This window comes from Electrona antarctica, assembly GCF_951216825.1.
Source record: "Electrona antarctica genome assembly, chromosome: 17".
NCBI classification, from domain to species: domain Eukaryota; kingdom Metazoa; phylum Chordata; class Actinopteri; order Myctophiformes; family Myctophidae; genus Electrona; species Electrona antarctica.
Window position 1 is genome coordinate 8,210,876 of NC_136798.1, and position 13,755 is coordinate 8,224,630.

The 13,755-nt window shown below is 45.2% G+C and overlaps 1 protein-coding gene across 2 annotated transcripts in view; it reads right to left on the minus strand.

Annotated features, from left to right (window-relative positions):
* Positions 1–13,755, minus strand: part of LOC306941203 (neurexin-3b-like) — a 317,329-nt gene that overhangs the window by 46,733 nt on the left and 256,841 nt on the right. The window contains exons 14-15 of one of the 2 annotated variants that reach the window (XM_079526516.1): positions 12,867–13,038; positions 814–903 (exon numbers count right to left, since the gene is read on the minus strand). In XM_079526516.1, the coding sequence (XP_079382642.1) occupies positions 814–903; positions 12,867–13,038 (262 nt within the window). The remainder of the gene's footprint in view (positions 1–813; positions 904–12,866; positions 13,039–13,755) is intronic. The other variant, XM_079526517.1, reaches the window with a different exon arrangement.

The following is a 13,755-nucleotide window of genomic DNA, read 5'->3' on the forward strand; positions in this document are numbered from 1 at the left end:
TAGCAATTGTTAAAGGGACTTTATAATCGAGTTAAGACGTTTATAAGGCAATGACCTTTAGATTCAGTTTATAACGATATTATGTCAAGCGGGGAATTTAATTCCGAATAAAAAGTGGGTTTGGTTGTGTGACGGAAGTACTGTTAAGTGCCGTGCACCAGTTTGGGTGCATTTTCAGAGCAGGGTGAACCACGCTCACTGGGATGCATTTCAGACGAAAAAAAAGGACTTCAATTAGCTCCCCATCACCAAGCAGGTGGGGACTAAGGGACTTAGTAGCGGGAGCTGGATAACTACTATCAGAGAATTTACAACAGGGAAAATCACCTGCCGCTTGGAAAGTATTCCAACGAGTATGCTCTCTGATGACTTTGTTATTTTATAACGCTGAGGATGAAGGCAAGAGAAACTCGATCCTCCACTAACAACAAAGGCCAAGTGTTACAGCATGCCGCATGCTTTCTACACAAGTACATTTAGCTCCCAATTATCGAGTTGTTAATGCAATGTTTGCATACCGTGTTAAGGAACACATGTTCGCAGCCACAGTCCCTTTAACTGGATACCATCAATGATTCAACAGAAATTTACGTAAACGTGATGATGGCAAAAAGGGAATGGTTAAAGTTAAAAGAAAAAGAAAAAAAACATGGAAAAAGAACACAAAGATTTTTTTTTGTTGGTTTATTTTCTTTTATATAAAACAGGGTTTAAGGGATGGTTTTTCATTCTCAAAGGTTGGAGGGAACAAGCCAATGAACATGACACGAAGAAAGTAAATAAATAAGGATAGACAATCGGGTAAAGGTTTACCTTTCTCCTGAAGCCAATCTTCTACTGGTCGGGTATATTTGAACGGGATTTTCTTATTTGCCATTTGATAGCGCTCAATGTCGCTGTTGCCTTTAAAGTTTAAAAGTTTAAATGAACAGCTTGAGATAGTTGGCAACTGCAACACACATCAGTCACATTTAGACAGTGGTTTATAATGTTTATAATATTCTTTTTTTTTTTTTTAATACTTGTTTAGACATATTTAGGAAAAAAAGGTTATAACGATTTTTTTTTCTCTCTCTCTCCAAGTGTAGCTTTAGTTATAGGTTTATACTGTGTTTATATGGCACATTTTATAAGTATATAATTGATATCCATGGAAAAATGCACACTATACATACAGTAGTTTTCACACAATAGACACATTATACACACAAAATAAACCTGCAAGAATAGATCGTTAGTCAAAACAACAACAAGCAATACCTTCATACAGATAATGAATTCATCTCAATCCATGTACGGTAATACCTTTCATAAGAATCACATAACATACACAAGGGGTAGAGGAAATGGACTGATTAAAAAGGCGGATATGCATTAAACCGCCTTTCCTCCGAAGCAAATTGGAGGTAATTTATATGCGCTAATTTTCCCCTTGGACACCACCTGCCTTTTTCACATTTTTAAGGGCCAAGAAACCCCTCCGTTTGAGCGGCTCCTTGGAAGAGAGGGAGAGGCATGCTGTGGTTCTGCAGGTAGGAGCATTAGATGAAGGTAATTTGCAGTACTTCAGGGAGGGAGGGAAGTCCCACGGTGACACAGATTTGAAAGAGGACATCGCATACAGATGAGATCATTACTGCCACGGTGGGAGGCCTTTTGGCTGCCAAGTCCCCATCATCCCAGACTGGGCCAAATATGCTCCAGATATATGGAAATGAGAGATAATGGGACACTTCTAAAAAAAAAAAAAAAAGGAATGTACATGATCTAGTTTATGCCTGCGCGACAACACTGTATTCCCGGTCATGATAGTTTATTTATATTGCATACGAGCCTGGTGGTATAGTGTTTTCCCGGAGAAATCACAGCGAATTGTGTTCTCTTGGAATGCATCGTGAGTCTGAGCCGAGACGTAAGGCTGAGGTGCACTGATCTGTACTGTACTGCACATCACCAGGGAGTCTGTGTAAAATTAGCCTACTAGCACTGTTGGCACGGATTATGACACTTCCTTTCTAGCAATGTGAGTTTTACTGAGAAAACAAGTAAAATTTCAACCATCGAATCTTCAACAATTGTCCACATTTTCACAATTTTCAAAAACACCAAAGAATCGACTAGCGAAAATCAGCTATTGCCATTATTTGTCGTACCGCAAAGTAGGCCTCAAGTGGTTAACCACAAACCCTATAGGCCTATACTTTACTGATCAGGGTCCCTCCTTTTTTCCCTCTACACAAAATGACAAAAAATAGCCATGCGTTGTGAGCTTGTGTATCTGCCATTTTCTCCGAATGTCTTCAGAACACTTTTAAACATTTCCTATAATTAGCTAACCTTAAAGGTTGGCTGCCGTCAAGTGCAGGATAGATTTTTTTCTTCATAATGTCATACACTCACTCCTACACGTTTGTGGGGAACGCCCTATAGTCTCACTTAGCAACAACCTAAGGATTTATCGCCTAAGGCTGTGTTTTAACTTTTTACAAAGCTCTTTTCGACTCTCTGCTGCACTAGTTCAGCAAAAACATCCCACCATGTTTTCAAAGTGTCAAGTCAAAGTAAACACACACAGAGAGAGAGAGAGAGAGAGAGAGAGAGAGCGAGAGAAAGAGACACACACACACAGACAGACATACATACATACAGACAGACAGACAGACAGAGAGAGGTGAGGTGAGGTGCATAGTAGTACTTTAGGGGAGTTAGGGAACCTAGGGGAGCTAACTTGAGCGAGGGCATGAGGGTAATGCCATGACACGCCACACTGTGCCAGCGGGTTAATCTGCTACAGCACATTTCTTTGATGCCATGGGGTGTTTGGGGCGGCAGCCAGACACGCTGCCTGTCCTGGACAGGGGCCTTGCAGGGAGTCAAGGTGGCTGTTTGAAGCAGCAGGGGGTAGATGGAAGTGCTAAAGGGCTGGCAAGGACTCGCCTTTAAAGTATGTAAACCAAAACAACTTCAAACTCACACACTTGAATAAGTGCACGACACGTACATGCCACACATTCTTCAACTTTGTTTCTTTCCTACTTTAATTTATGTCGCTTGGTTTGTATATAGTCTCTCGAGACAAACTGAGTTGGTTCACCCAATTTTCAAATGTTTCCGCCTAATGTGTCTGTACTGTGAAGAAAGTAAAGTGGATGTCCTGCCCCCACTTCCGTTTCGCCACTGCAGTCAGGTAAATAGGCTAAGTCTATCTGCAAATCCCCAAATACATTTAAAAAAGCTATTTAAACGCATTTTGAACGGAAATGGCAGATGGCATAACGTTCTTCCTGTTGCAACTTTTGTGAGGTGCAGTAAGTTGCAAACTCTCTGTAGCATTTGCCGATTGTGGAAGCGTCGTCTGGCTTTGAGAGACTGCTTGGTTTGGGTTGCAAACCTCAATACGAGACGTATTGCTTCTCCATTTATGGTGAAATCTAGTGGTAAGCTGAGAGTAGACGTATAAGCTTGCCGGGCATTGCTCACATGGGGAATATAGTCTCACTCTCAGGTATAGCTTTTATATTGTTCTAGGTGATTAATGAGGTGCCACTCCTTCAGTAATGAATACACCAGAAGCTAATTGTCCAGCTAATGAGAAAAATCTCTATGGAGTGTCGATTTGATATTCCGTTTCTAAAGGTGATCGCAGAATGGATGACCTTGCCAATAAAAGCATGGCTGTTAACCTGAAAATGTATCCACCGTTGTGGATGGAGCCTTTGTGCGCAGTGTGCCTTCAGCTCCAGTGCAGTGCAACTATAGGCAAACAACAACATCATTGCATTGATTTTTTGGGTTTTTTTTTTTTTTTACTCCTGCATCTGTAAATAATATGGAGCCCAGGCTGCAAAATAGTGGCTGAAATAGCACATCAAAAAGCAAACAACACGTCGCTGACGTGATGCGTCATGAACTTGTATAGATCTACTATTTCCACCGTAGGACGGATGATACATTATGCTTTAAAATGGTAAATGGTGCATTTATATAGCGCCTTTATCCAAGGGGCTTGTTGTTTGTGCATTACATTCACCCATTCATACACCGATTGCGGCGGAAGCCATGCAAGGTACCAACCAGCACATCGGGGGCAATTTGGGGTTCAGTGTCTTGCCCAAGGACACTTCGACATGTAGACAGGAGGAGCCGGGATTCGAACCACCGACCCATGGATCATTGGACGACCTGCTCTACCTCCTGAGCCACAGTCGCTTTAGAATGTTGTGGAGAAACAAAATTGGCTGCGGCCTGAATCTTCCTGTACAAGAGCTGCATGAAACTAAAATCAACACGTGACCAATCCTCCACAGAGGCTCTATGACCTTCTGTGTGGATACCCAGAATGCCCCATGCTGCACACAGGTTTAAACATGACGCCAAACACCCTGCAGGATTGGATTGCTCGCCACCAGGACACCCGTCGACCTCTTTCGGACCAATAGGCATCGGCCCGGCGTGCTCAGACATGAGGTTGTTTTTAAATACCACAGCGTTCTAAGAACTGCTTCTTCTCCGTGTTCAACGTCGTCCGATTTCTCAGTTCAATATTATGCTCATTATACAGAGAGTGAACCTGGTAATGATGACCCCACTGACTGCATCATGAAACATCTTTAAAGGCCTGTGTACGCTGATTGTAGTTTGAATGTGTGTCTGCGTGCAGGGCTTGAATGTGTGTGTGCGTGCAGGGCTCGCGTGCCTGTGTGTGTCTACACGACTGTGCGTCTAGCGTCTGCATCAGTGTCATCTTTAATGTGCGTCTCTATGTTCTTTTCCTCGACGCCAAAACAATGTCTGAATGTGCCCCCTCCGGTGGCAGCTGTTCACTCAACGAGAACGCTAGCTTGGCGACGGCGGCGGCACTCCTCCGCCCGGTTCGCTCGCTATATACTCTGCCTGCCAGCCACACATCTCAGCGGGGCGCCGTCGTCGGAGGGGAAGTGAGGGAGGGGAGGGAGGGGGGGATGGAGAGGGGACGACTGCTGGAGGGGACGAATCGGAACTGTGAAAATGGCTACCGTGACAGGCTCCTGGCATGCTCTCCATTCGGGGGATGATGGGTACATTTGATATGCCGCAGTTCTGTCCAAAGACATCATTCCACATGCGGAGCTGCAGCGCCGGGCCGCCGGGGCCCAGGGTTATGATGGGCATCTCGTACCGCCCACACCCTTTCCAATCTACTCGCCACTTTCATCTGTCTGTCTCTCTCTCTCTCTCTCTCTCTCTCTCTCTCTCTCTGTCTCTCTCCCTCTCTCTCTCTGCATCTCTCTGGTAGGTTGGCCTCGACGTCATGGCAGACCGTCAGTGACTGAAGATGTCACTGGTTCAGTCCCCAGTACAAACAGACTTTAACCCATTTAGGCCTGACGTCGAAATTTATAAAATGTATTCTAAATCCTGACAGTTTTCTGTCAGGATTTGCGCCACATTTTCACGATTTTTCAAAAATAGCAGACCTACAAGCTCATAGCGCGCCACTCGGTGGCGCGCTATGAGCTTGTAGATCTGATATTTTTCAATAGCTAAATTATAACATAATGTTTAAAACACCAAAAGGGGTTCCCGCCCAAAATGCGTTAAAGTGCCTACACATGCCGTGAAAGTGCTCTTAAGCAGTGCACTGAATCCCACAATTTGTATTTCAATTGTGTTACTTACCGGTAATTGAAAATAAAACAATAATCGTGTTCTTTATTCCTTCCCTTACTCCCTCTCTCAACTCTCTCTCTCTCTGTTTCTCAAGTGATCCATTTCGTGGCTCATCTCTCTCCTTATACTCCACCATACATCTATTCCTCCCTCTATTTCATCCCCTGCACCTCTCTCTCTCTCTCGTCTGCTCCGTCAGACCTCTTCACCTACAATCACAAGCATGGCTTTGTCCATCTCCTTTTCTCTCTGCTGCCAATACCCACTCTCTTCCCCCCCCCCCCTCTGTCTGTATTCGTGACGGTCTGCACTCTCCAAACCAAACGCCAATCTTAATACATGCCTCTGTTTTTTTTTCTCCCTCTTCATCCTCTTGTCCTTCTATCTCTCTCATCCGGTCGATTAAATGTCTCTCTGGTATCTCTCTGTCAGTGGTTTTTCCTCACAGCCCCTTTTATTCACCCCCACCTTCTCCCCTTTCCCCCTCTCTTTCATTACCCTCCCATACCCTCCCAATCTCTCTCACAATGCTGGAGTGTAGATTCATCATTTATGATGTGGGTTCTGAGCGTTTTGTGGCATTCAAAGCATAAACTGGAACCAGAAGCTCAGCTTATCTGTTGTGAGAGCAGCGGAGAGATGAGAATGGCCACTCATTTGTGCAGAATCTTTTCTCGCTCTTGAGGAAGAGCTTTGTCTTTGTGGGTTTTTCTTTTCTAAACCACCTGACCCATTCAAAATACCAATAACGGCAAGCTTCTAGGTGGGCTACTTATTTTTTGCATGCCCAAAAGAGGGACCCCAGGTTGAAAGTGGCTAACAGAACAGACGGTTAGGCCTCTTGAAAGGGCCGCTGCCCAATGTGGCCTTTACATGTAGTGACAATGTTGACATCACTGTTGTGTGCAGTGGAGCGTGCCGAGTGGGCAGGTGTGTACTTACCATACGCAATACAAGCACAAAGGCACACTAGCTATGAGTATTCCTCCCAACACACACACACACACACACACACACACACACACACACACACACACACACACACACACACACACACACACACACACACACACACACACACACACACACACACACACACACACACACACACACACACACACACACACACACACACAGCTTTCCCCGAGGCCTGTGGCCATTCACCCGAGACAGCATCTGAACCTTGGCCAGCCCTGACAAATTGTAATGCAAAATGTCCGTCTGGTTCGGTCCAGTAGATCCTTCATTCAAACCCAAGCACAAAATATACAACAGATCATACCATAGGCCTACATTCATACAGAACCACTGAGCATACACATTCATTGAGTTATCCCCTAAACAAAAGAAAAGCCAGTGCACGCACACGCACGCACGCACGCACGCACGCACGCACGCACGCACGCACGCACGCACGCACGCACGCACGCACGCACGCACGCATGCACGCACACACCCCTTGAGAAAATAAATCTGTGTAACACAGAAACACCAGCGTTTGATTTTCCAGTGCATCTGTGACTTGCACAACAATTACATATAATTATGATATATAATTATAGACATGGCTTGGTATTTACACAAAGTAAAGCCCTCCTCTTGTCTTTCTGGAAGAGAAGGGCTAGAAGAATGTATTGATATTGTGAAATGAGACTAGATATTGTCTGGGATTTTGGATATCGTAATATTGTGATATGCTGCCATACAGTAAGTGATGTGTTTCCCTTAAGCCCTATTATATTCAAACATGTTTTGTACGTTTTTCAAAACTTACAAAAATAGCCGATCTACTATCGTGGCATGTTGTGAGCTTGTAGATCTTCTGCTTTTGAAAACTTCATATATAAAAAAGCTATTACAGTAACAAATTAACATCACAACCATATCAAGCCTGCTCTGATGAAGGCTCATAGCCGAAACGCGCAAGCGTTACTTTTTGGTGTGTGTCAAATTAATAAAGAGATGGAAATGTGAGTACTTTGTCCGCCATAAGCGCCATTTATTGAAGTTTTGCATGTGCTACATTTTTGGATTTTGATGTATACTGGATTTGGGTTTAGCACTCCACTGAAAACCATCGCTGATGCGCCACCTCTTTTTGTCATTGAATATTTAGTACCTCGCGAACGCCACGTTAGAAGAACATGATGTCAGGGAAGCATGCAGCCTCTAACGTCACCCTGTCAACCAACCGGTGGGCCAACTATAGCGTTGAGGGCATCCAATTTCCACGGCCCGGGGGCTAGGGGTGCTATTTCCACGGCCCGGGGGCTAGGGGTGCTATTTCCACGGCCCGGGGGCTAGGGGTGCTATTTCCACGGCCCGGGGGCTAGAGGGGTGCTATTTTTCAAGCGGGCCCTTCTTTGACAGACAGCAAGCGGCCATGCAGGCCCCTTTTCTCCTCACCTATATTCCCCCGGCCGGGGAGATCAGGTAAAAGCAGAGCAGATCCGGTAACTGTTTATTGAGCGGCCCTGAGAGCCTCGTGGTGGCCCTCGAGCACCGGGAGTCGATGAGTCTGCACCCTAACCCGTAATTACTCATGAGATGACAACGCCTTTACAAGGCGGGGGAGGGAAGGGGGGAGATAAAAAATCAATCATTGTTGAATTTCTATCAGTGAGTGTCCTGAAAATTACCTGTGCAGAAGAGAAAGCGAAATTACCACATAATTCGATCCTTGCACCCCCCCCACCCCCCACCCACACTTGCACACATGCAACCACCCCCAAACGTTGAGTGCACAGCATAGCGACGAACCTAAAACCTCAACGGGATCCCTTGGAAGGAATCCAAGGCTAAAAATGAATCCATCTCTGTCTTTCTCTTTCTCTTTCTCTCTCTCTGCTTCTTTATGACGTGGCGCTACTCTGAGGCCAAATTGGACAACCAATCACCAGTAATCTTTTTTTTAACAGGCTTTGATCAGGCATATTGACCGACCATGCGGGAGGCTGAGACAGCAAACACTGAACGATGGCGTGGATTGGCAATTAGAACATTTAAATTTGGTTAAATAGCTCGATTGCAAATTAAAGCTTCTGGTCATTACAAGGGCAGTGGGGGCAGAAGTACTCTCCCGATGGGGGGGCCATGACTGCAGGCCTGGTGAGATGAAGGCCTTCGTCTTGTCTCACAACGCTGGGCCTAGACGCCATGCAGGCGCTTCTGCCTAATGTTTCTGCTCAGCTGAAAAAAGCCTCCCAAAGCAGCATGTACTGCACATTGCGTGACGCTAAAACTCTCCTCTGCAATCAATACGATTATGTGAGCTAGGAGTGGCAGTTGTGTGTATGAAAATAAATCACACTTGTGTAAAGTGAGTCACATCTTAAGTCTTTATTTAGTGCCTAAACAAAGTCCATAGACTTGGCTGGCGATTTACGCCATAAGTGCTCTAAACAAACCTTAGACTTGGCTGCCATATGACGTAATCTTCAAGAGCCATGCATTGGAGGGGCCCTCCACCTCAAAAATAATCCTTTGGTTCTCTGTTGGTGCTATATAGCACCTATATCAATGTGCTAAATATATATCACCTTTGTCATATGGTGCTATAGAGCGTCGCAGTCCCGCCTCCTACCCTGGACCAGGAAATGAAACCCAATGCATTTTTCCCATAGACATTTCTTAAAGTATTTATTTAAAGACGGTTACGCCGCGGACAAAGCCAACTCGAGTCGTGACAACTCATGACAACACAAACAATATTTTGGACCAAACAAATAATTACAAAGAAGAAAAATAACAACAAAAGTGTCGTAACCTGCCGTTTCTTTCTTCTTTCTAATTATTTGTTTGGTCCAAAATATTGTTTGTGTTGTCATGAGTTGTCACGACTCGAGTTGGCTTTGTCCGCGGCGTAACCGTCTTTAAATAAATACTTTAAGAAATGTCTATGAGGAAAATGCATTGGGTTTCATTTCCTGGTCCAGGGTAGGAGGCGGGACTGCGACGCTCTATAGAGGTGACGAAGCTAAACTGATGAACGAGTAGATAGTCTCTCAAGAACAACACAAGAGATGGCAAAAATATTTTGTTTTTGCCATAGTTCTTTATAGGAAGTGGTGCTACAGTATAGCAACTAAAGCAGCCCAAATAACCATTAGCCATTTTTGTGTGTGTTGTACATGCAATTTAATCTATAAATAGAAAACCATGTTTCCATGCTGAAACCCTACAGGCCTGCGCGCCCACTCAGGTGCGCCCACTCAGGTGCGCCCACTCAGGTCCTCAGACAAGGCCCTCCTGGAGACCCCTACAGCTCAGCTTGTCACTAAGGGCGGCAGGGCCTTTGCAACCAGGGCCCCCATACTCTGGAATGCCCTACCTACTGACCTAAGATGCGCACAATCAATATCCACATTGAAAACTCTGCTGAAAACCCACCTTAATCTTAAAGCCTTTTCCTAACTGTCATTATTGTATTATTATGTATGTTTTGTATTTTATTGCATGGATTGATCTTTTATTGTTCTCTTGATGTAAAGCACTTTGTGACTTCGTCTAGAAATGTGCTATATAAATAAATTCATTATCATTATCATTCATTATGTTGGAGGACAGGACTGTATACTGGACTAGAGCACAGTGCTATATAGTATGTTCCAGGTTACACTGGGACAGAGCACGGGTACATGGCCTATACACTGCTGAGCTGTTCCAGGTTACACTGGGACATAGCACGGGTACATGGCCTATACACTGCTGAGCTGTTCCAGGTTACACTGGGACATAGCACGGGTACATGGCCTATACACTGCTGAGCTGTTCCAGGTTACACTGGGACATAGCACGGGTACATGGCCTATACACTGCTGAGCTGTTCCAGGTTACACTGGGACATAGCACGGGTACATGGCCTATACACTGCTGAGCTGTTCCAGGTTACACTGGGACATAGCACGGGTACATGGCCTATACACTGCTGAGCTGTTCCAGGTTACACTGGGACATAGCACGGGTACATGGCCTATACACTGCTGAGCTGTTCCAGGTTACACTGGGACATAGCATGGGTACATGGCCTATACACTGCTGAGCTGTTCCAGGTTACACTGGGACATAGCACGGGTACATGGCCTATACACTGCTGAGCTCTTTGAATGGAGTTGTTATAAAGATAGAAGGATACTACCAACAAGGTCATAGGGTCTTCATTTTCTTTCAATTTGAAACCCACGTGTCACAAAGAGAAATAAAACATTTTCAGCCTTCAGCTTTGGCCTCCCTGCTCCTCTGAATATGTTCCAGTGTGACCAGGAAAATGCCCTCTACGCCACTGAGACCTTTGAATGAAGGACTTGCTATAAAGGATGCTACTAAGGTTAGCGTCTTCATTTTCTTTCAATTTGAACCCACGCAATCTTTCAGCCTTCAGTGTTGGCCAGAGAGTGTGTGTGACACTGGCAGGTTAAGAAAGTATAACCTCGAGTACATTCCTTCTAAGGTATACTGTATGGCAACACAAGAGAGTCGAGCCTGCTATAGCTAGAACACCTATTCTAATTCAAACCTAAATTATTCTTATTTTCTCCTCCATTCTCCTCTCCTTTCAAAATCATTCCCTCGCATCGACTCCCATTCTGCGGCTGTTCTTCAATATGTTGAAGTGAAACTGAGGTCTGGTTAATGCAAAAACAAAAAACAAGGGAGAACTTTCCCCAAGGTTCATATTTTAGGCTGTTATATAGAGAAAACAAATTATGAGTATTATTATTTTTTTAATTGCTGCTTCCTTTCGTTTTAGCAAACTTAGGCAAACTATGGCAAAACAACTTTTTGACAGGGGAGCGGGGGCATTCGAACACAGGGCTAAATATGTTTTTTTTTTTACCAAAAATGATGGTGATTTACTTTTTATTATTTACTATAGTCCTACTAGAACCCAAGAAATTACATCTGGCCACAAAAGATCACGGGATCTACTGAATGTGAAGAGGGAGGTGACACAGTGACATATTGAGCCTACGACACACAGTATGGGAGCCTACAGTACCTTCACATTCAGTAGATCCCTTTTGTGGCCAGATGACATTTCCTGTGGTCTAGTAGGACTATAGTAAATATTAATAATTAAATTGCCCCCGCCCCCCCTGTCAAAAAGCTAAAATCGCTAAAACGAAAGAAAGCAGCAAATGAAAATAATTAATAAAATAACATTCATCTTTTACTTTCTCTAATAACAACCTAAAACATGAACCTTGCAAACCAAAGTTGTTAACGGACTAGAAAAAGCAGTGGTCACACACGCTACCCCCCCCAAACCCCCCCCCCCCCCCACCACACACACACACACACACACACACACAGAGAGAGAGAGAGAGAGAGAGATAGAGAGAGAGAGAGCGAGAGCGAGAGCGAGAGAGAGAGAGAGAGAGAGACAGACAGAGAGCACATCTTGGTTCCAAATGAGGGGAGTGCCGGAGTCTCCAAATGGAGCCGAGCTGTCTTTGATGACCCCATTTGTATTCAGCCGCTGCGCTGCTTTGCTCTGACCTACACATGAGAGATAGATGCAGACCAGCAGGCCACCCTCCCACCTGCCTCCCCTGCTCACTGAGCCACCAAACCAGACCCCCTGGTTACCTTTCAATCCCTCCCAGAAAGCCACCTGGCCCCGGTGTCGCCTCGCCATAATTCCCCACGCCAGGGACAAAAGCTGCTGCATTGGATTGGACCGCTTTCTCACGCGCCGCGGCCAGGTGTCTGGGCCCAAATTAAGCATTTATTTTTCATCTTGTGCTCTTGTCGTGTGCGTGTGTGTGTGTGTGTGTGTGTTGGGGGGGTTGCACAACCACAGCATGCGCCAGGTTGGGTGGCTATTAGCCCGTGTTCCAATTCTGAGGTGTTTTTTCTTGTGTATTCTGGGCAAGGAGTGCCTCTGAAGGAGGGTGGGTAGGTGGGTGGGGACGGGGAGAGCAACGTGCAAAGTGTGTTAACAGGCAACATCTGTCTGTACTTGAGAAAAAAAAGGACTGTGTTGAGGAATAATAAGCAAGGCACGATCCCAGACAGGAGGAAGCCAAGCGTATCACCTCAGCATTCTCCTCACTTTCTCCCCCGTGCCCTTTGCTAGAAAACAACAACAACCGCAGAATAAAAGCAGGTGATGTCCATTGGTGTCCATTTCCCAATTTGAAACAAATGTCACAGCTGATGGGTCAAATACGACTAATAATTGCAATGTTCAGATAACACAGAGGGGGGGGGCATACCTGTGGGGAAGTGCTCGTTGATCGGCCAGTTGTCCACCTGCAACGTGGCATTGCCCCCATTCCTGGTGAAGCGGACCAGGTGGTATTTACCGTCGTTGATGGGAGTGGTGTCCTCCCTCACGCCGATATCCACTGTGCCGATGTTAAACGTCACACCCACTTTGCCTTGCTCCTGTCAGGCGCACACAGAAAAACACAGAAGAAAACCACATAAGCTAGCAGTTATTGAGAGCTGATTTCAGACTCGCATTGAGTCTAGCGAAAGCAATTACTATCGCTTAGATTGCACAATAACAAAAGCGCCATTTGCCATGCAAACCCATTTTGAAAGCCTGCTGAGTGCTACAGCTATAAGCGTACAGGGAGCCACACTTAGCTCCGCATCCACCAGCATTGTCGAGGACGACAAAAGTGAGATTGTTGACTGCTATTGTCAAACAGTAATGAAACAGCAAACGCAAACGGGAAAAAAGGTTGAATAGAACGGCGTGGTTGAATACCCACGGCCGGCGTATGCGGCTAATGGCGTATAGGCCACCTAAAGAATCCGCGGATGCTAGCTAGCTATGCTTTATTATTCAGCTGTAATGTGATGAAAACAGGCTGCCAGCGGAGATTGTAATGATGAGTAATGCAGCCTGAATGAATCCTGTCACTGCAAAGCTGGTCGGACAGATGCCTCCTCTGCCGTGGCCCCTACATTAACTGTATCGGACGCCATATGTTTTGCTCGGTCCTCGGAGATGAGCCGTACACAATGTCTATACCTACTGTAGCATATGACCCCTACAATTATATGCTCTGATTTGGTCGCTCACCAAAAATAGGGATCCATTGTATACGTAGATTGGCTACTTTTGGAGCTCCACAACGTTCTAAGACAAATTGC